The sequence below is a fragment of the Vidua chalybeata genome, chromosome 35, assembly GCF_026979565.1.
Source record: "Vidua chalybeata isolate OUT-0048 chromosome 35, bVidCha1 merged haplotype, whole genome shotgun sequence".
NCBI classification, from domain to species: domain Eukaryota; kingdom Metazoa; phylum Chordata; class Aves; order Passeriformes; family Viduidae; genus Vidua; species Vidua chalybeata.
Window position 1 is genome coordinate 189,359 of NC_071564.1, and position 17,762 is coordinate 207,120.

Consider the following 17,762-nt stretch of genomic DNA (forward strand, 5'->3'; position numbering starts at 1 on the left):
TGGCCGGACACCTCCAAAAATCCAAACGATCGAGATGTGTCGCAGACCCAAGCTGCCCCCACCTCAAACCTGTGCTGCCCTGACAGTCCCAAGGGAACCCTACAAACTGACATCAGGAACCTGGGCTGGCCACTTTTCTTTCCCAAGGAAAATGGCTGATCTTTGCCTCCAGGGGCCTGTGGTCCTGAGTGGCCGGACACCTCCAAAAATCCAAACGATCGAGATGTGTCGCAGACCCAAGCTGCCCCCACCTCAAAACTGTGCTGCCCTGACAGTCCCAAGGGAACCCTACAAACTGACATCAGGAACCTGGGCTGGCCACTTTTCTTTCCCAAGGAAAAGGACTGATCTTTGCCTCCAGGGGCTGTGGCCCTGAAGTGGCCGGACACCTCAAAAATCCAAACGATCGAAGATGTGTCGCAGACCCAAGCTGCCCCCACCTCAAACCTGTGCTGCCCTGACAGTCCCAAGGGAACCCTACAAACTGACATCAGGAACCTGGGCTGGCCACTTTTCTTTCCTAGGGAAAAGGACCGGTCTGTGTCTCCAGGGGCCTGTGGCCCTGAAGTGGCCGGACACCTCCAAAAATCCAAACGATCGAGGATGTGTCGCAGACCCAAGCTGCCCCCACCTCAAACCTGTGCTGCCCTGACAGTCCCAAGGGAACCCTACAAACTGACATCAGGAACCTGGGCTGGCCACTTTTCTTTCCCGGGGAAAAGGACCGGTCTGTGTCTCCAGGGGCCTGTGGCCCTGAAGTGGCCGGACACCTCCAAAAATCCAAACGATTGAGGATGTGTCGCAGACCCAAGCTGCCCCCACCTCAAACCTGTGCTGCCCTGGCAGTCCCAAGGGAACCCTACAAACTGACATCAGGAACCTGGGCTGGCCACTTTTCTTTCCCAGGGAAAAGGACCAGTCTTTGTCTCCAGGGGCCTGTGGCCCTGAAGTGGCCGGACACCTCCAAAAATCCAAACGATCGAGGATGTGTCGCAGACCCAAGCTGCCCCCACCTCAAAGCTGTGCTGCCCTGACAGTCCCAAGGGAACCCTACAAACTGACATCAGGAACCTGGGCTGGCCACTTTTCTTTCCCGGGGAAAAGGACCGGTCTGTGTCTCCAGGGACCTGTGGCCCTGAAGTGGCCGGACACCTCCAAAAATCCAAACGATCGAGGATGTGTCGCAGACCCAAGCTGCCCCCACCTCAAACCTGTGCTGCCCTGACAGTCCAAAGGGAACCCTACAAACTGACATCAGGAACCTGGGCTGGCCACTTTTCTTTCCCAGGGAAAAGGACCAGTCTTTGTCTCCAGGGTCCTGTGGCCCTGAAGTGGCCGGACACCTCCAAAAATCCAAACGATCGAAGATGTGTCGCAGACCCAAGCTGCCCCCACCTCAAACCTGTGCTGCCCTGACAGTCCCAAGGGAACCCTACAAACTGACATCAGGAACCTGGGCTGGCCACTTTTCTTTCCCAGGGAAAAAGGCTGATCTTTGCATCCAGAAGCCTGTGGCCCTGAGTGGCCGGACACCTCAAAAAATCCAAACGATCGAGGATGTGTCGCAGACCCAAGCTGCCCCCAGCTCAAACCTGTGCTGCCCTGACAGTCACAAGGGAACCCTACAAACTGACATCAGGAACCTGGGCTGGCCACTTTTCTTTCCCAGGGAAAAGGACCGGTCTGTGTCTCCAGGGGCCTGTGGCCCTGGAGTGGCCGGACACCTCCAAAAATCCACACGATCGAAGATGTGTCGCAGACCCAAGCTGCCCCCACCTCAAACCTGTGCTGCCCTGACAGTCCCAAGGGAACCCTACAAACTGACATCAGGAACCTGGGCTGGCCACTTTTCTTTCCCGGGGAAAAGGACCGGTCTGTGTCTCCAGGGGCCTGTGGCCCTGAGGTGGCCGGACACCTCCAAAAATCCAAACGATCAAAGATGTGTCGCAGACCCAAGCTGCCCCCACCTCAAACCTGTGCTGCCCTGACAGTCCCAAGGGAACCCTACAAACTGACATCAGGAACCTGGGCTGGCCACTTTTCTTTCCCAGGGAAAAAGGCTGATCTTTGCCTCCAGGGGCCTGTGGCCCTGAAGTGGCCGGACACCTCCAAAAATCCAAACGATCGAAGATGTGTCGCAGACCCAAGCTGCCCCCAGCTCAAACCTGTGCTGCCCTGACAGTCCCAAGGGAACCCTACAAACTGACATCAGGAACCTGGGCTGGCCACTTTTCTTTCCCAGGGAAAAAGACCGGTCTGTGTCTCCAGGGGCCTGTGGCCCTGACTGGCCGGACACCTCCAAAAATCCAAACGATCGAGGATGTGTCGCAGACCCAAGCTGCCCCCACCTCAAACCTGTGCTGCCCTGACAGTCCCAAGGGAACCCTACAAACTGACATCAGGAACCTGGGCTGGCCACTTTTCTTTCCCAAGGAAAATGGCTGATCTTTGCCTCCAGGGGCCTGTGCCCTGAGTGGCCGGACACCTCCAAAAATCCAAACGATCGAGGATGTGTCGCAGACCCAAGCTGCCCCCACCTCAAACCTGTGCTGCCCTGACAGTCCCAAGGGAACCCTACAAACTGACATCAGGAACCTGGGCTGGCCACTTTTCTTTCCCAGGAAAAAGGCTGATCTTTGACTCCAGGGGCCTGTGGCCCTGAAGTGGCCGGACACCTCCAAAAATCCAAACGATCAAAGATGTGTCGCAGACCCACGCTGCCCCCACCTCAAACCTGTGCTGCCCTGACAGTCCCAAGGGAACCCTACAAACTGACATCAGGAACCTGGGCTGGCCACTTTTCTTTCCCAGGGAAAAGGACCGGTCTGTGTCTCCAGGGGCCTGTGGCCCTGAAGTGGCCGGACACCTCCAAAAATCCAAACGATCGAGGATGTGTCGCAGACCCAAGCTGCCCCCACCTCAAACCTGTGCTGCCCTGACAGTCCCAAGGGAACCCTACAAACTGACATCAGGAACCTGGGCTGGCCACTTTTCTTTCCCAGGGAAAAGGACCAGTCTGTGTCTCCAGGGGCCTGTGGCCCTGAAGTGGCCGGACACCTCCAAAAATCCAAACGATCGAAGATGTGTCGCAGACCCAAGCTGCCCCCACCTCAAAGCTGTGCTGCCCTGACAGTCCCAAAGGAACCCTACAAACTGACATCAGGAATCTGGGCTGGCCACTTTTCTTTCCCAGGGAAAAGGACCGGTCTGTGTCTCCAGGGGCCTGTGGCCCTGAAGTGGCCGGACACCTCCAAAAATCCAAACGATCGAGGATGTGTCGCAGACCCAAGCTGCCCCCACCTCAAACCTGTGCTGCCCTGACAGTCCCAAGGGAACCCTACAAACTGACATCAGGAACCTGGGCTGGCCACTTTTCTTTCCCAGGGAAAAAGGCTGATCTTTGCCTCCAGGGGCCTGTGGCCCTGAAGTGGCCGGACACCTCCAAAAATCCAAACGATCGAAGATGTGTCGCAGACCCAAGCTGCCCCCACCTCAAACCTGTGCTGCCCTGACAGTCCCAAGGGAACCCTACAAACTGACATCAGGAACCTGGGCTGGCCACTTTTCTTTCCCAGGGAAAAAGGCTGATCTTTGCCTCCAGGGGCCTGTGGCCCTGAAGTGGCCGGACACCTCCAAAAATCCAAACGATCAAAGATGTGTCGCAGACCCAAGCTGCCCCCAGCTCAAACCTGTGCTGCCCTGACAGTCCCAAGGGAACCCTACAAACTGACATCAGGAACCTGGGCTGGCCACTTTTCTTTCCCAGGGATAAGGACCGGTCTGTGTCTCCAGGGGCCTGTGGCCCTGAAGTGGCCGGACACCTCCAAAAATCCAAACGATCGAGGATGTGTCGCAGACCCAAGCTGCCCCCACCTCAAACCTGTGCTGCCCTGACAGTCCCAAGGGAACCCTACAAACTGACATCAGGAACCTGGGCTGGCCACTTTTCTTTCCCAGGGAAAAGGACCGGTCTGTGTCTCCAGGGGCCTGTGGCCCTGTGTGGCCGGGCACCTCCAAAAATCCAAACGATCGAGGATGTGTCGCAGACCCAAGCTGCCCCCACCTCAAACCTGTGCTGCCCTGACAGTCCCAAGGGAACCCTACAAACTGACATCAGGAACCTGGGCTGGCCACTTTTCTTTCCCAAGGAAAATGGCTGATCTTTGCCTCCAGGGACCTGTGGCCCTGAAGTGGCCGGACACCTCCAAAAATCCAAACAATCGAAGATGTGTCGCAGACCCAAGCTGCCCCCACCTCAAACCTGTGCTGCCCTGACAGTCCCAAGGGAACCCTACAAACTGACATCAGGAACCTGGGCTGGCCACTTTTCTTTCCAAGGGAAAAGGACCGGTCTGTGTCTCCAGGGGCCTGTGGCCCTGGAGTGGCCGGACACCTCCAAAAATCCAAACGATCGAGGATGTGTCGCAGACCCAAGCTGCCCCCACCTCAAACCTGTGCTGCCCTGACAGTCCCAAGGGAACCCTACAAACTGACATCAGGAACCTGGGCTGGCCACTTTTCTTTCCAGGGAAAAAGGCTGATCTTTGCCTCCAGGGGCCTGTGGCCCTGAAGTGGCCGGACACCTCCAAAAATCCAAACGATCGAAGATGTGTCGCAGACCCAAGCTGCCCCCACCTCAAACCTGTGCTGCCCTGACAGTCCCAAGGGAACCCTACAAACTGACATCAGGAACCTGGGCTGGCCACTTTTCTTTCCCAGGGAAAAGGACCGGTCTTTGTCTCCAGGGGCCTGTGGCCCTGAAGTGGCCAGACACCTCCAAAAATCCAAACGATCGAGGATGTGTCGCAGACCCAAGCTGCCCCCACCTCAAACCTGTGCTGCCCTGACAGTCCCAAGGGAACCCTACAAACTGACATCAGGAACCTGGACTGGCCACTTTTCTTTCCCAGGGAAAAATGCTGATCTTTGCCTCCAGGGGCCTTTGGCCCTGAGTGGCCGGACGCCTCCTGAAATTCTGGACGGCCCAGGTGTGTTCCCGACCCAACATGCCATTACCCAGCTTTAATTTTAGTGAAATATTGTTGCAGTTTGTAAATACTCCCTTTGCCTGCTACACAGTCTTTCCCTGTGCATCCACGGAACAGATTCACTCCATCCTTTCTCCCTAAATGCCTGCTCTAGTGAATAGCTCCTAAGCAGAAAGTGCTAGAAGTGTTTGCTTTTAAAATAAAACGTTTACCACATCTGGCTGTACGATTAAAATATATAGGTATATTGATGGTCCAAGGGGGAATGCTTTTCACAACAGAATATATCCATTTTGGTAGCACAGATCCCATTTTTACAATAATGGATTCTTTTGGGTTTGGGAATTTGTCCCATACAAGGCAATTGAAAATTAGTTTTTTGGAATTCTGTACATTGAAACTGGGACCTTCTGGTATTTTGCATCTTTTTGTTCTGGTATTTTGAAATAGGTTTTTTTTTGTATTTTGTAATCTATCCCTGCTCCATCATCGTCCTTCTCCCAGCCCGGGTAGATTTCCAAGATCTTGGAAAAAGAGTTTGGATGTGGAAAGGATCTCGGGCACAGGGTGGGAGTTGGACTCGATGCCCCTTGTGGGGGCAGCTCAGGATATTCTGTGATTCTGTGACAATTCTTTCCCACAGGAAGGGACGTTTTCCAGCCCCCATCTCGGGGGCAGCTCCAAGGTGGCCCCTGAGAGGCCAAGCCCAGCCAGACCCATCTGTCCTGGCAGCTTCCCTCCAGGAGCATCCCATAGATTATGGGATTTTGGAGGTGCAATCCAAATTTTAGCCCATTTTGGCTGGTGGACAATGAGTCCCATTTGCCATCCCAAAAAAGTCACATTTGCATTTTCCAACCCCACAGATCCATATCCCCTCTTCCTTCCATCCCAAAATCACAGCTATCACACAGTAGATACAGAGTTTTATTTTGAAACCATTTTTTAATGTAAATTAATGTTATTTCTCAGTAGATATAAAAGTGAGAAACTTCACAGGTTTCAGTGTTTTGCACACACATCCCCCCACACCCTCCCTATGAATTCCAACTCATTTTCGAGCTGTAACACCCCTTTGTAGGGGAGGAAAAAACCCTTTTTGTACCCTCAACCTCTCCCTCTCCTTTTCTTACTTATTTTTCCTGTTTCCTATATCTTTATTTTGTTTTTCTCTTTCTTCCTTTAAGGAAAGAAAGAACCCCAGGCCCTCCAGACCCCAGTGACCACACAAAGCCAGAACCTCCTCTGTGGCCACTTAATTTTAGCTTGTCCCCCCTATGCTATGGGGAAGGTCCTTACTGCCCCCCCTGTGACTTTTCCGGGTCATTTTGAGTCTTGTCCTTGTCCACCTGGGGCTTTTTGGGCTCCTTTTCAGCCTTGGCCTTGTCCCCCAGGCTCTTCTTGGGGTCACTTTGAGCTTTTTCCTTGTCCCCCAGGCTCTTTTTGGGGTTCCCCCCGTCCTTGTGCTCATCCCCCCAGTGCTTTTGGGGGGGCTCCCCATCCCTGTCCCCACCCTTGGCATCAATGGCCGCATGTTCCCTCCGCACCAGCTCCTGAAGCTCCTCCTGAGGGGAAGACATGGGGGTTCAGGGGGGTCCCAGAAGGGTTTGGGGGGCAGAGGGACCTCCAAAATTTGTGTGTGGGGGGAGGTGTCAGGGGGGTACCTTCCAACCCAGCAGTTCAGCCAGAGCCAGGCACCCGCTGTCACAGTCCCCCAGCCAGGCCACGTCCCTGTAGAGACACAGGGACCCCAAAGTCACCTTTGTGGGGACTTAAAAATCCTGGGGGGCCCTAGAATAACCTTGAGGGTGCCCAAAACTACCTTGAGTGGCCCCAAACTACCTCGAGGTGTCCCAAACCTCGATGGAAGTCCTCCAAACCACCTTTAGGGGTCCCCAAAACCACCCTGGGGCTCCCAAAACCACTTTGAGGGTCTCCAAAGCCACGGTGGAGTTCCCAAAACCATGGGGTGGGGACAGAGCCCCCCACCTGCCCATACCTGTAGGCCTTGTCTGAGTCAAAGTCCATCCCACCGAAGCCCATCAGGGACATCAGGGGGTCACTCTGGGGGGGAAACAAAGGCAGTGACAAGGGGGAGGCAGCTGCTCCGAGCCCCCCTCAGTGCCTCCCAACCTCACCTGCCCTGTCTTCTCCTTGTTGATGAGGAGTCTGGGGGTGTTGGTGGGGACCCTGCGGGAGGGGACAGTCACAGGGGGCTCCCCAGGGTCTGGGGGGGTCCGGGAGGAGGTGGGGGGGGGGGGCGTCTCACCTGCTGATGAGGGAGGCAAAAGGCTGCACCTGCAGCGAGGTGCCCATGATGAGCAGCAGATCAACTTTCTCAAAGTCCTGTTGAGGGAGGGAATGTCACTGGGGAGGGTCCCCAGGTCGCCTCAGCCCCCCCCCCACCCCCAAATGCAGGCTGGGAGGGTGCAATTCAGGGCCCCCCAAACCCCACTCACTGACTCCAGGAGGGCGAAGAAGCGCGAAGGGAGGCTCTCCCCAAAAAACACAATGTCTGGGGAAGGGGGGGTGGCAGGTCAATGGATGGGGGGGGGGTTTGAAGCCCCCCCCCCACCCCCAAAACTCACCAGGTTTCACCAGTCCCTGGCACTTCTCACATTTAGGGACGAGGGAGGAGAAAATCCGCTCTGGGAAGGAGGAGGAGGGAGAACCTCAGTGGGGAAAGGGGGCACGGGCATTTGGGGGGGCATGGGGGCATTTGGGGGGGCACAGGGGCATTTGGGGGGACGCTGGGGAAGAACAACGTGCTGTTACCACCCCATGGCAGAGCAGGTGGGGACACCCCCGCAGCCACTCAGGGGGACGGGGCAGGGGGCCCCAGGGGGTCCCCAGCACTCTGGGGGGGTTCCCCAGAGCCCCCCCCTACCCCTCATCCAGGCCAGGCTGTAGCGCTGGCGGCACGAGGGCCGCAGGCAGTGCGATGTGAAGAAGGTGCCGTGAGCCTCCACCAGCAGCTCCGGGTCCAGCCCTGCCACCCTCTCCAGAGTGTCGATGTTCTGGGGGGGGAGGGGGGCACGGGGGGGGGTCAGGGGGTCCCCAAAATCCCCGTGACCCCCCAAACCAGCCGGGGAGAGGGGGGTCGTGTCCCACCTGGGTGTAGCAGCGCAGCAAGAGCCCCTTGTCCTGCAGCAGCCGCATGAAGTAGTGACACACCGTGGGCTGGGGGGGAAATCTGGGGGTCATCTGGGGGTCTCTTGGGGCCCCCCTGAGTGGAGGGGAGTTGGAAGGAGGTTTGGGGGTGTTTTACCTTGAACTGCCCCGGGTAGAGCTCGCGGGCGAGGGCGAAAAAGGGCTCTGGGTGTTTCTGGGGGGCACAGGGAGGTCAGGGGGGACCCGGAGTGGCCCCAGAAACTCAGGGACCCCCAAGAATTTGGGGAAGAAAGGGGGATACCTTGAAGAATCCGATCTCGAAGATGGCCTCGGGGTAGGGGAGGTTGTAGCTCTGCAGGTTGGAGTAGAGCCCGGTGCCGGGGGAGCGGAAGTCTGGGATCCCGGCAGCTGGGGGGGGGGGGGGGGGGGTCAGGACCCACCCCAGGTGTCCCCGAGCCCCCCAGGGCCCCCCCACAAAGGACACTCACAGGTGGAGATGCCAGCGCCCACCATGCACACGATGTTCTTACCTGGGGGGGGATGACAAAGGGGTGCACCCCAAATTCACCCTCAAGAACCCCAAAAGTGCCCCTTCCCCCCGAAGTGAGCCCCCAAATCCGTGCAGTTTCCGCTGCACCCCGGCTCCATGCCCGATTTTCCCACTGCCCCCCATTCCCGTTCCACGCCCCGTTCCCGGTGTCCCTACAGCGCTCGCTCCTCGTGAACCGGCCCGCTCCCCGTTCCCGGTCCCGTTCCCGGTCCCGTTCCCAGCCCGACTCCCAGCCCAGTTCCCGTTCCCGGTGTCCCTACAGCGCTCGCTCCTCGTGAACCGGCCCGCTCCCCGTTCCCGGTCCTATTCCCGTTCCCGGTCCCGTTCCCAGCCCGATTCCCGATCCCGGTGTCCCTACAGCGGTCACTCTTCAGGAAGCGGCTCACGCCCTGCAGGCTCAGCTCGTCCAGCACCGGCTCCGGTTTGTCCCCGCCGAGCCCCAGGGTCCGGGACAGGAGCGTCCTCAGCAGCTCCACTGCGGGGACATCCAACTGTCCCCAAACAGTCGCCAAAGTGACCCATTCGTCCCCAAAACCCCCCTAAAATGTCCCCAAAGGTTCCCCACATGTCCCCGAAAGTCCCAAAGGCCCCAGAAACGTCCCCAAAAATTCCTTCAGCAGCCCCAAAGCACCCATGATGTCCCCGAACGCCTTATCCCAGCCGCCCTGTCCTAGAAATATCCCCGAATGTCCCACAAGGGCCCCAAAAGCCCCTGAAATCTCTCCGGAGGGCCCATAACGTCCCCAAAAGCGTCCCCAGGGGGTCCCCGAAGTGTCCCCAAAGGCCCAGCCCGGGCCCCCGCGGCCACGGGACCCCGACGCCCCCAGACCCAACTGTCAGCGTCGGCCGAAGCGCCCGGCTCGGGGTCCGAGACCTGCGGGGAGGAGTGCGAGGGGTCACCGGGGCGTCGGGGGCGGTCACCGGGGTGGGGACCGAGGGGACACCGGGGGCGTTACCGGAGATTCGGCGTCCGGCTCCGCCGCCTCCTCACGGGCAGCGGGAGCTGCGGGGACGGTGGGAGGGTCACCGGCGGGGGTGGGAGGAGAGGGAGCCCCACCCCCCGAGCCGCCGCCGGCCGCGCCGCCTCCGGTACCGTCCCGGTCCGCCATGGGCGCGGCCTGCCCGCACCACACTTCCCGGCGTGCCCCGCGCACCCGCGGCGGCGCCGGGTGGCGGGGGCAGCGGGCGGGGCCAGTAGGAGGGTGCTGATTGGCTGAGACACCCGGAAGCGCGGGCGTGGACTACGGGTCCCGGCACGCGCCGGGGTGGGGATTCCCCGGTCCGCGATGGCGGCCGCGGCCTGAGGCGGCCCCGGCGATGGCGGCCGCGGCCCCCGCGGCCCCGGCGGCCCCCGGCGAGGCAAAGCGGCCGGAGGGCGACGAGTGGTGCGACAGCGGGCTGGGCTCGCTGGGCGAGGGGCCGCTGGGGCCGCCGCTGCCCGCCAGCCCCGGAGCGGAGTCCCCCGACCCCCTCGCTGACCCCGCGGCCTGGCTGCGGCACGTCCTGAGCTTCGTCACCGAGGACGGCGACACGTGAGGGCGGGGAAGGATAAGGGAAATCCCCCCCCCCCGGGTCCGGGCGGGACTCCCACGCACACCCTGGGGTTGGGGGCTCACGGTCCTGCCTCTTCCCGGGGTTCCGGTGCGGGAGCGCCGCACCCCCACGGGGGCTCCTCGGTAACGTCCTTCAGTAACCTCCCAAATCGGCCCAGGACCCCCATCCCCGCCCCCCCCCCCCCGCCCCAGACGCACTTTTCTGGGGACTCCCCAGTGGGTCTGGGCGTGTCGGAACGCCCTCGCCCAGCCCGTGCCCGCCCGCCAGGGCCCTTCACCTGGCCGTGATCCACGAGCACGAGGAGTTCCTGGAGTCCATCCTGCGCCACACCGAGCACTCGCCCTACCTGGACCTGCAGAACGACCTGGGCCAGGTGCGGCAGGGGCAGAGATTTGGGGGTCCCGGAGGAGTTGGGGGAGGGGGAGGGTGTCCTGGGCCCACCCCAAGTCTCCACAGCGTCGGGTGGGGGTGCGTGAGGAGCTGAGGGGAAATTTGGGGAGGTTTGGGGTCGCAGTGGGATGGAGCTGCAGGGAGGGGAATTTTGGGTGGGGTTTGACCCCCCCCCCCCCCCCCCCCCCCTAGCTGTGACCAATCCCGCACATCGGGACGGGAGGTTTAGGGGGGCTTTAAGCCCGGTTTTCCCCCGCAGAGCGCGCTGCACATCGCCGTAGTGCTGGGGCTGGCCGGGGCCGTGCGGCGGCTGCGGGCGGCGGGCGCGGGCGTGGCGGTGCGGGAGCGGGGCGGTCACACCCCGCTGCACCTGGCCTGTCGCGAGGGTCACCCCGCCTGCGCCCGCGCGCTGCTGGGGGACCCCCCCGACCCCCGGGACCCCCCCCGGGACCCCCGGAAGGAGGAGGAGGAGCGGCGGGCGCAGCTGGAGAGCGTCAACTACGACGGTGAGTGGAGGGGGGGGGGGCAGGAGGGGCGCGGTTTTGAGGGGGGGGCGTGGGTTGGGGGAACGGTTTTGGGGGGGTCATGTGGCTTTGGGCTCGTCGTGGTTTTGAGGCGGTCACAGTTTTCCGGGGGGAACGTGATTTTGGGGACGGGGACACAGTGCAGCTTTGGAATGTACACGTTTTGGGGGGGGGTCACACACGTCGGGAGGGGGGGGGGAGTCCTATGTGCTCAGGCTGTGCTTTGGGGACCCCCGGCCCCCATCCACAGGTTACACCCCCCTGCACGTGGCTGTCCTGCGCCAGGACCTGGAGCTGGTGCAGCTCCTGCTCCGCGCCGGCGCCGACCCCGACCAGCCGGTGGGTGCTCCCAAAAAACCCGCCCAAAATAAACAAAAAACGGGGCTGGGGTGGGGGGTCCTGGGCGCCCCCTGACCCTGCCGTGCCCCCCAGGAGCCGAGCTGTGGCCGCAGCCCCCTGCACTTGGCCGTGGAGGCACAGAGCCCCGAGGTGGCCGAGTGCCTCCTGCGGGGCGGGGCGCGGCCGGACCCCCGCACGTTCTCGGGGTTCACCCCCCTGTACAGCGCCCGGCGCCGCCCCGACCCCCGCCTGCCCCCCCTCCTGCGCCGCTTCGGGGCCCGCGACCCCCCCAGCAGCGACAGCAGCGACAGCGGCGACAGCGAGGGCGGGGCCGAGGACAGCGAGGTCAGTCAGTGACCACACCCGTCCCCAGGGATCCTCCCCCCCGGGTAGCCCAGGATGACCGGCAGCCTCTGGGGAGGGCCCCCAAACCCTTTCAAGCCCCCCTCCACTCCTCCAGTTCCCCCACAAACCTCTCTCCCTCCCCAGGACGAGTACGACGACATCGTCATCAACAGCAGGCGCTGCCCGGCCTGAGGGTCCCCCTGGTGACCCCCCCAGAAGCCCCCTGGATGGACTTGGAGGTCCCCCTGACACCCCCCAGCCGGGGGGACCCCCTGAAGATGCGCCCCCACCCTCCAAAATCCCGAGGGAGCCCCAAGGGTTGCGGGGGACGGTGGGAAATAAATCAGAGGCTGCACTCAGAGCAAAGGGGACACGCCTGTGACAATGGGGGGGACACCTGTGTGAGCGCAGGAGACAGGTGTGACAATGGGGGACACCTGTGTGTCCCCAGAGCACCCCTGGAGCAGAGACCACACCTGTGGCCAGGAGGATTTCCAGGTTTTATTCCCGGGATTTGTCGCATGCCGGGCGGGGCGCGTGTCCGGTGCCCCGCGTGTCGCGCGTCTGTCCCGCGATGTCCCGGCTCCACCTGCGCCCTGCTTTGGCTCCGCCTCCTCCACGGGGACCCCTCCCCTCAGGGCCCCCCCTCCGTTTTCGGGGGGCCCCCCCCGGGCTGGTTGGGGCCGATGTAGCGCAGGAGGGGGGCGGGGGGCCGGGCCAGCACCTCCTGCCCCACCAGCGGCTGCAGCACAGGGGGCACCCGGACACGGCCGTCCTGGGGGGGGGGACACGGGGCAGGGTGAGCCCCCCCCCTGGAGCCCCCAGACCCCCGCAGGACCCCCAAAACACTCACCGGGAGCTGGTTGCACTCAAGGAGCGCAATGAGCATCCGGGACACAGCGCAGGCGGTGCCGTTCACCTGCGGGGGAGCCCAGGGTCAGGGGGCCCAGAGACCCCCTGCCCCAGGGTTTTGGGCTTCTCCCGGGGATTTTGGGGGGGGGGGCCACCCACCGTGTGGGCGTGGCTCAGCCGGCCCCCCTCCCCGCTGTACATGATGTTCAGCCGCCGGCTCTGGTAATCAGTGCAGTTGGAAGCGCTGGAAATCTGGGGGGTTGGAGGGGGAGAGGGGTTAGGAGGTTTTGGGCACCCCCTCCTCCACTCCAGAGACCCCCCAAAATGGGGGTCCTGATCCGGCAGAAAGGGTGAGAATAAAGGGGGGGGGGGGGGGGGCATCACCCTGGGCACCTCTGAATTTTTGGGGTTTTCCCAGAATTGTTTGGATTCTCCCCAACTTTTCAGGGTTCTCCCCAGGTTATTTGGGCTCTCCATGAGTTATTGGGGTCCCAGACCCCACCCCCCTCACCTCCCCAAATTTGCCTCGTCCAGGCATCCAGGCCTCGATGTCAAACTTGCGGTAGGCGGGGAGCCCCAACTCCTCCGTGGGCATGTCCAGGACACTGGGGGGACGCGGGGGGGGACAGTTACGAGGGAGTTCACAGTCCCACGGACTGGGGGGGCCCCCCCCAAATCCCTCTCACCGGTAATGGAGCCCTAGCTCCGAGAAAATCTCCTTCTGGAGCCCCAGAAACTCATCCAGCAGCTCCTCGCTCTCTGTCCCGCGCTCGGCCGCTGTCACCCCGAACATCTCTACCTTCCGGGGGGGCACACGGGGTGACCCCTCTGCCCTTCCCTCCCCAGGGCTCTCCCAGTGCTCCCAGTACCTTGGTGAACTGATGGACGCGGTAGAGCCCCCAGGGCTCCCGGCCCGTGTCAGTCTCAGTGCGGTAGCAGGTGCTGGAACACACGACCCTGGCAGGGGACGTGGGTCAGGGGGCCCCAAAACACCCCAGACCCCCCAGAGAATCGGGGTGGGATCCCCAGAAGGGGAAGGGGTCCCTGGGGGAGACACAACCCCCCTGTACCTGACAGGCAGGTCCTGCAGCTGCACCGCATGGTCCATGAAATACCCTGGATGGGAGGAACTCAGGGTGACCCTCAAATCCATCTGCCCCGCCTCTTTCTCTACTTTTTCCATCTTTTCTCCCCTATTTTTTATGATTTTCCTCATGTTCTCCCCCAGTTTTCCCCATTTTCACTCATATTTTCCTCCGTTTTTCCCCTGGTTCTCCCCCACTCCATTTCTCCCACTGGGTTTTCCCAGTTTCCCCCCATTTTCCCCAGTTTCCCACCTGCAATTCCCACCTCCGAGGTCCCGGCCAGGCACAGGTCCTCGAAGCGTGCTGGGTCGATGGTGTAAACTTGGGAGGGGGTAGCGCTGGGCTGGACCCCACAGCCCTCCTGGGGGGCACAGAGGGTCACCTGGGACCACAGAGGTGCCAGGGAGGTGCTCATGGGGCTTGGGGGTCACTCACAAAAACGGCTCCTCGCAGCAGGTCCGGCACCGTCATGGGCAGGAAACCCTGGGAAAAAGTGAGATTGGGAGACTCCAACCCCCCTGGGTGCCTGCCAAACCTCCCTGGGACCCTCCAGACCATCCCAGACCCTCCCTGGATCCCCCAGACCCTCCCTGGGACCCTCCAGACCATCCCTGGGACCCCCCAGACCATCCCAGACCCTCCCTGGGACCCTCCAGACCATCCCTGGGACCCCCCAGACCATCCCAGACCCCCCCTGGATCCCTCCAGACCATCCCAGACCCTTCCTGGATCCCTCCAGGTCCCCCCCCCACCTTGCTGAGCAGCTTCTGCAAGGTGAAGGTGACGAGGGCGTGCTGCAGCAGGGCCCCGGCCCCGCACAGGTAATAGGAGCGATGGCCCGACACGTGGGACAGGCGCCTGCAGGGGTGGGACAGGTGTGGGACAGGTGTGGCACACCTGGGGGACACTGCCCACCCTGCACAGGTAATGTGAGCAACGGCCTGACACGTGGGTGTCCCCCTTCCAGGTGTTGCTCACCTTTGCCGGATGATGTCCAGCCCCTCTCCCAGCTCCAGGTGTCCCTTTGGCTTGAAATCAAACACTGCGGAAAGGAGGGGGAACCTCTGTCACCTTTGTCACCTTTGTAACCCCAGACCCCCCAACCCCCCCCAAATCCTCCATAACCCCCAAAGCCCCCCAGACCCTCCTTTCCCCCCTGCAAATCCTTCATCACTCTGCCCCAAATTCTCCATCACCCCCAGACCCCTTTTCCCACCTGCCAAGGACCCTTCTCCTCCTTCCCCCACAACAAAAAAGCATCCCCAGGACCCCCCAACCCCCCCCCCCTCCACCCCTTACCTGGTTTCTCACCCACCACCTCGAGCAGCCGGGCCTGACTCTGATCCCCAACGGGCTGGGGGGGGGCACAAGGAAGAGTTTGGGGGTGCCAGGAAACCCCCAAACCACCACAGGCCAGAGGGGGTGTCAGGGGGATTTCAGGGGGATTTTGGGGGGTCTCACCACAGCGAGGTGGGTTCTGTTGGGTTGGATGGGTTTTGGGTGATTTTGGGGAGGTTTTTGGGGGTCTCACCACAGCGGGGTGGGTTCTGTCAGGTTGGGTGGGTTTTGGGTGATTTTGGGGAGGTTTTTGGGGGTCTCACCACAGCGGGGTGGGTTCTGTCAGGTTGGGTGGGTTTTGGGTGATTTTGGGGAGGTTTTTGGGGGTCTCACCACAACGGGGTGGGTTCTGTTGGGCTGGGTGGGTTTTGGGTGATTTTTGGGGTCTCACCACAGCGGGGTGGGTTCTGTTGGGCAGCTGCAGGGCCCCCAGGTAAAATCTCTTCTCCAGGTCAGACTCCTCGGCCTCGAGCGCCCGGAGCTGCCCCCGGAGGCTCCGGCCCCGCTCCCGCAGCGCTGCCAATTCCGGGTGCTGCCAGAAGGCCACCGTGAGGGCGTGGAGGGCCAGGAACCCACCCCAGCCCCCCCAAAATTCGATTCCTACCGTCTTGGCCGCTGCCTTGTCATGGGAGGCCTGGGGGGAGAAAAGGAGTCAGGGGGTCCTTGGGGGTCTGGGGGGAAGAGAGGGGAATCTAGGGGGGCTGGGGATCATGGAGTGGTTTACGGGGAAAGGGAAGGGGGTCCTGGGGGCTTCCAAGGAGGACCGAGGGGGGACCAGAGGGACCCAGCGGGGACTTTGGGGGTCCAAGGGGGGACTGAGGCTTCCCGGGGGGTCTCACCATGATCTCACGGACCCCCTGGGCCACGCGCCCCTTCTCTGCCTCCAGCCGTGCGATGCCATCGCGGACCTCCCCCAGCCGCGACCACGTCCGTACCTGAGGGCGTGGCCAGGGCGTGGCTCGGGTGGGCGGGCCGGCCCTCCCGCAGGCCCCGCCCTCCCCGTTCCCGCCACTCACGATCTCCCGGAGCGCGGCGCCCCCTAGCGGCCCGCGCCGCCGCTCCACGTCGCGCTCGCTGAGCGCGGTCACGTCGAGCTGCGGCCGCGCGCTCAGCCCCTCCCGCACGTGCTCGTACAGGCGGCTCCGCCCCGCCGCGGCCCCGGCCCCGCCCCCGGGAGCGGCCCCAGGAGAGGGTCCCGGGCCGGGAGCGGCCCCTGCGGCCCCGCGCCGCCCGCCCGCCGCCGCCGCCGCCGCCGCCAGCAGCGCCCTGCGCGCCGCCATCTTGCGCAGCGGCGCCGGTCACGTGGAGGAGGAGCCGGGGGCGGGGCCGGACGCGCGCGCGGACCGCACCTTCCCCCGCCCCGCCCCCCCGGCAGCTCCGGCCACGCCCCCGGCCTTAGCCCCGCAGCGCTCCCGGTTTGGTGACCCCGGTGACCCCCCCGGTGACCCCCGTGACCCCCCCGGCGCCCTGAGCTGCTCCCCCCGAGTCCCCAGATCCCTCTCCAGGCTCTTCCCAGTGCCCCCGGCCTCCTTCCGCTGCCCACTGGAGACCCTTCCAGGTGCCCAAAGGCCCCTTCCCAACGCCTCCAGTACCCCCACGACCCTTCCCAGTATCCCCACAACCCTTCCCAGTACCCCACGACCCTCCCCAATACCCCCACGACCCTTCCCAGTATCCCCACAACCCTTCCCAGTACCCCACGACCCTCCCCAGTATCCCCACAACCCTTCCCAGTACCCCACGACCCTCCCCAATACCCCCACGACCCTTCCCAGTACCCCCACCACGACTCCACACCACAAGCCATGTCACCACCAAATTTTAATCCAAAAAACACCCAGGGCCAGCACATGGGTGACCCTGAGGTTGGGTGGGTTTTGGGTGATTTTGGGGGCCACCCCACGTGAGGGTCACCCCGAGGGTCACCCCGAGGGGCCCTGGGAGCCTCATCCCGGGCCGGGCGCATTCCTGGGACCCCCACGCCGGGGTCCCCGCTCATTTCTTGGCCTGCACGTGGGCGCAGTCGTACTTCCCGCGCACCACGGTGAGTTTGACGCCGGGCAGGTCCTGCGTGCGCCCGCCCTGCACCAGCACCATGTGGTGCTCCTGCAGGTTGTGGCCCTCGCCGGGCACGAAGGCAATGACCTCGCGGCCGGTGCTGAGCCGCACCCGCACGCACCGGCGGTTCGCCGAGTTCGGCTTCTTGGGCTTTCGGATCAGGTTCTTCAGCACCACGCCCTTGATCTGCGGGCGGCCCAGGGTGGGCCCCGGTTTGCGGGGACGGGGCGCGGGGCGGCCCTGCCGGTGCATCTGGTTCAGCGTGGCCATGGCGGCGGATGGAGGAGGGCGCGGCGGCGACGGGAGGAGCAGCCCCGGACCTGCGGAGGGGACACGGAGAGGGGTCAGGGGCTTCTGGGGGAGCGGCGGGTTTGGGGCAGGAAGGGTCATGTACGCACTGCAGCGGGCCAGCGAGGCGGCGGCACTAAGCGCGGCGCGGAGCAACATCTCCGAAGCTCTGAGGGGAGAACGCACGGTCAGAGCTGCCTTGGGGAGGGCACCGGGGAGCGGCGGGACCGGAGCCCGCACGTTCCCCTCAGTGCGCCGCCATCTTACCCAGATCCGAGCGCACCGCGCTGCGATTGGACGGCGGAGATGCCAATCTCCGTGATTCGTGCGGTGATTGGTC

The 17,762-nt window shown here is 62.9% G+C and overlaps 4 protein-coding genes across 6 annotated transcripts; 1 reads left to right on the forward strand and 3 right to left on the reverse strand.

Annotated features, from left to right (window-relative positions):
• Positions 1 to 5,930: 5,930 nt before the first annotated feature.
• On the reverse strand, positions 5,931 to 9,824 carry SIRT2 (sirtuin 2). Of its 3 annotated transcripts, none has more exons than XM_053968484.1 (15): positions 9,606 to 9,822; positions 9,484 to 9,523; positions 9,008 to 9,124; positions 8,588 to 8,629; positions 8,401 to 8,507; positions 8,257 to 8,313; positions 8,100 to 8,168; positions 7,876 to 8,005; positions 7,577 to 7,636; positions 7,448 to 7,503; positions 7,258 to 7,334; positions 7,127 to 7,178; positions 6,988 to 7,052; positions 6,653 to 6,719; positions 5,931 to 6,553 (listed from the first exon to the last, which is right to left on the reverse strand). In XM_053968484.1, the coding sequence occupies exons 1-15, from the start codon at positions 9,756 to 9,758 to the stop codon at positions 6,284 to 6,286; spliced, it is 1,362 nt and encodes a 453-aa protein (XP_053824459.1). In that variant the 5' UTR covers positions 9,759 to 9,822; the 3' UTR covers positions 5,931 to 6,283. The 3 variants fall into 3 exon arrangements, with proteins under 3 accessions (XP_053824459.1, XP_053824460.1, XP_053824461.1); XM_053968486.1 differs by having other exon boundaries at positions 5,933 to 6,553; positions 9,008 to 9,140; positions 9,606 to 9,824; XM_053968485.1 differs by lacking the exon at positions 9,484 to 9,523 and having other exon boundaries at positions 5,932 to 6,553; positions 9,743 to 9,773.
• A 117-nt stretch (positions 9,825 to 9,941) lies between these two features.
• Positions 9,942 to 12,162, forward strand: NFKBIB (NFKB inhibitor beta). Its single transcript, XM_053968492.1, has 6 exons — positions 9,942 to 10,181; positions 10,471 to 10,576; positions 10,853 to 11,099; positions 11,368 to 11,456; positions 11,550 to 11,801; positions 11,946 to 12,162. Exons 1-6 carry the CDS (start codon positions 9,967 to 9,969, stop codon positions 11,991 to 11,993), a joined length of 957 nt encoding a protein of 318 aa, XP_053824467.1. The 5' UTR covers positions 9,942 to 9,966; the 3' UTR covers positions 11,994 to 12,162.
• Positions 12,163 to 12,284: 122 nt separating this feature from the next.
• Positions 12,285 to 16,356, reverse strand: SARS2 (seryl-tRNA synthetase 2, mitochondrial). The gene is given in 16 exon segments (XM_053968481.1): positions 12,285 to 12,576; positions 12,655 to 12,734; positions 12,737 to 12,905; positions 13,165 to 13,258; positions 13,340 to 13,452; positions 13,523 to 13,610; positions 13,724 to 13,769; positions 13,991 to 14,099; positions 14,174 to 14,221; positions 14,491 to 14,596; positions 14,717 to 14,780; positions 15,038 to 15,092; positions 15,468 to 15,608; positions 15,681 to 15,710; positions 15,916 to 16,011; positions 16,093 to 16,356. Coding segments are annotated over 16 exon segments (1,644 nt in total). The 3' UTR covers positions 12,285 to 12,435.
• Positions 16,357 to 16,879: 523 nt separating this feature from the next.
• MRPS12 (mitochondrial ribosomal protein S12) lies at positions 16,880 to 17,758 on the reverse strand. Its single transcript, XM_053968494.1, has 3 exons — positions 17,690 to 17,758; positions 17,533 to 17,591; positions 16,880 to 17,454 (listed from the first exon to the last, which is right to left on the reverse strand). Exons 2-3 carry the CDS (start codon positions 17,579 to 17,581, stop codon positions 17,072 to 17,074), a joined length of 432 nt encoding a protein of 143 aa, XP_053824469.1. The 5' UTR covers positions 17,582 to 17,591; positions 17,690 to 17,758; the 3' UTR covers positions 16,880 to 17,071.
• Positions 17,759 to 17,762: the final 4 nt, after the last annotated feature.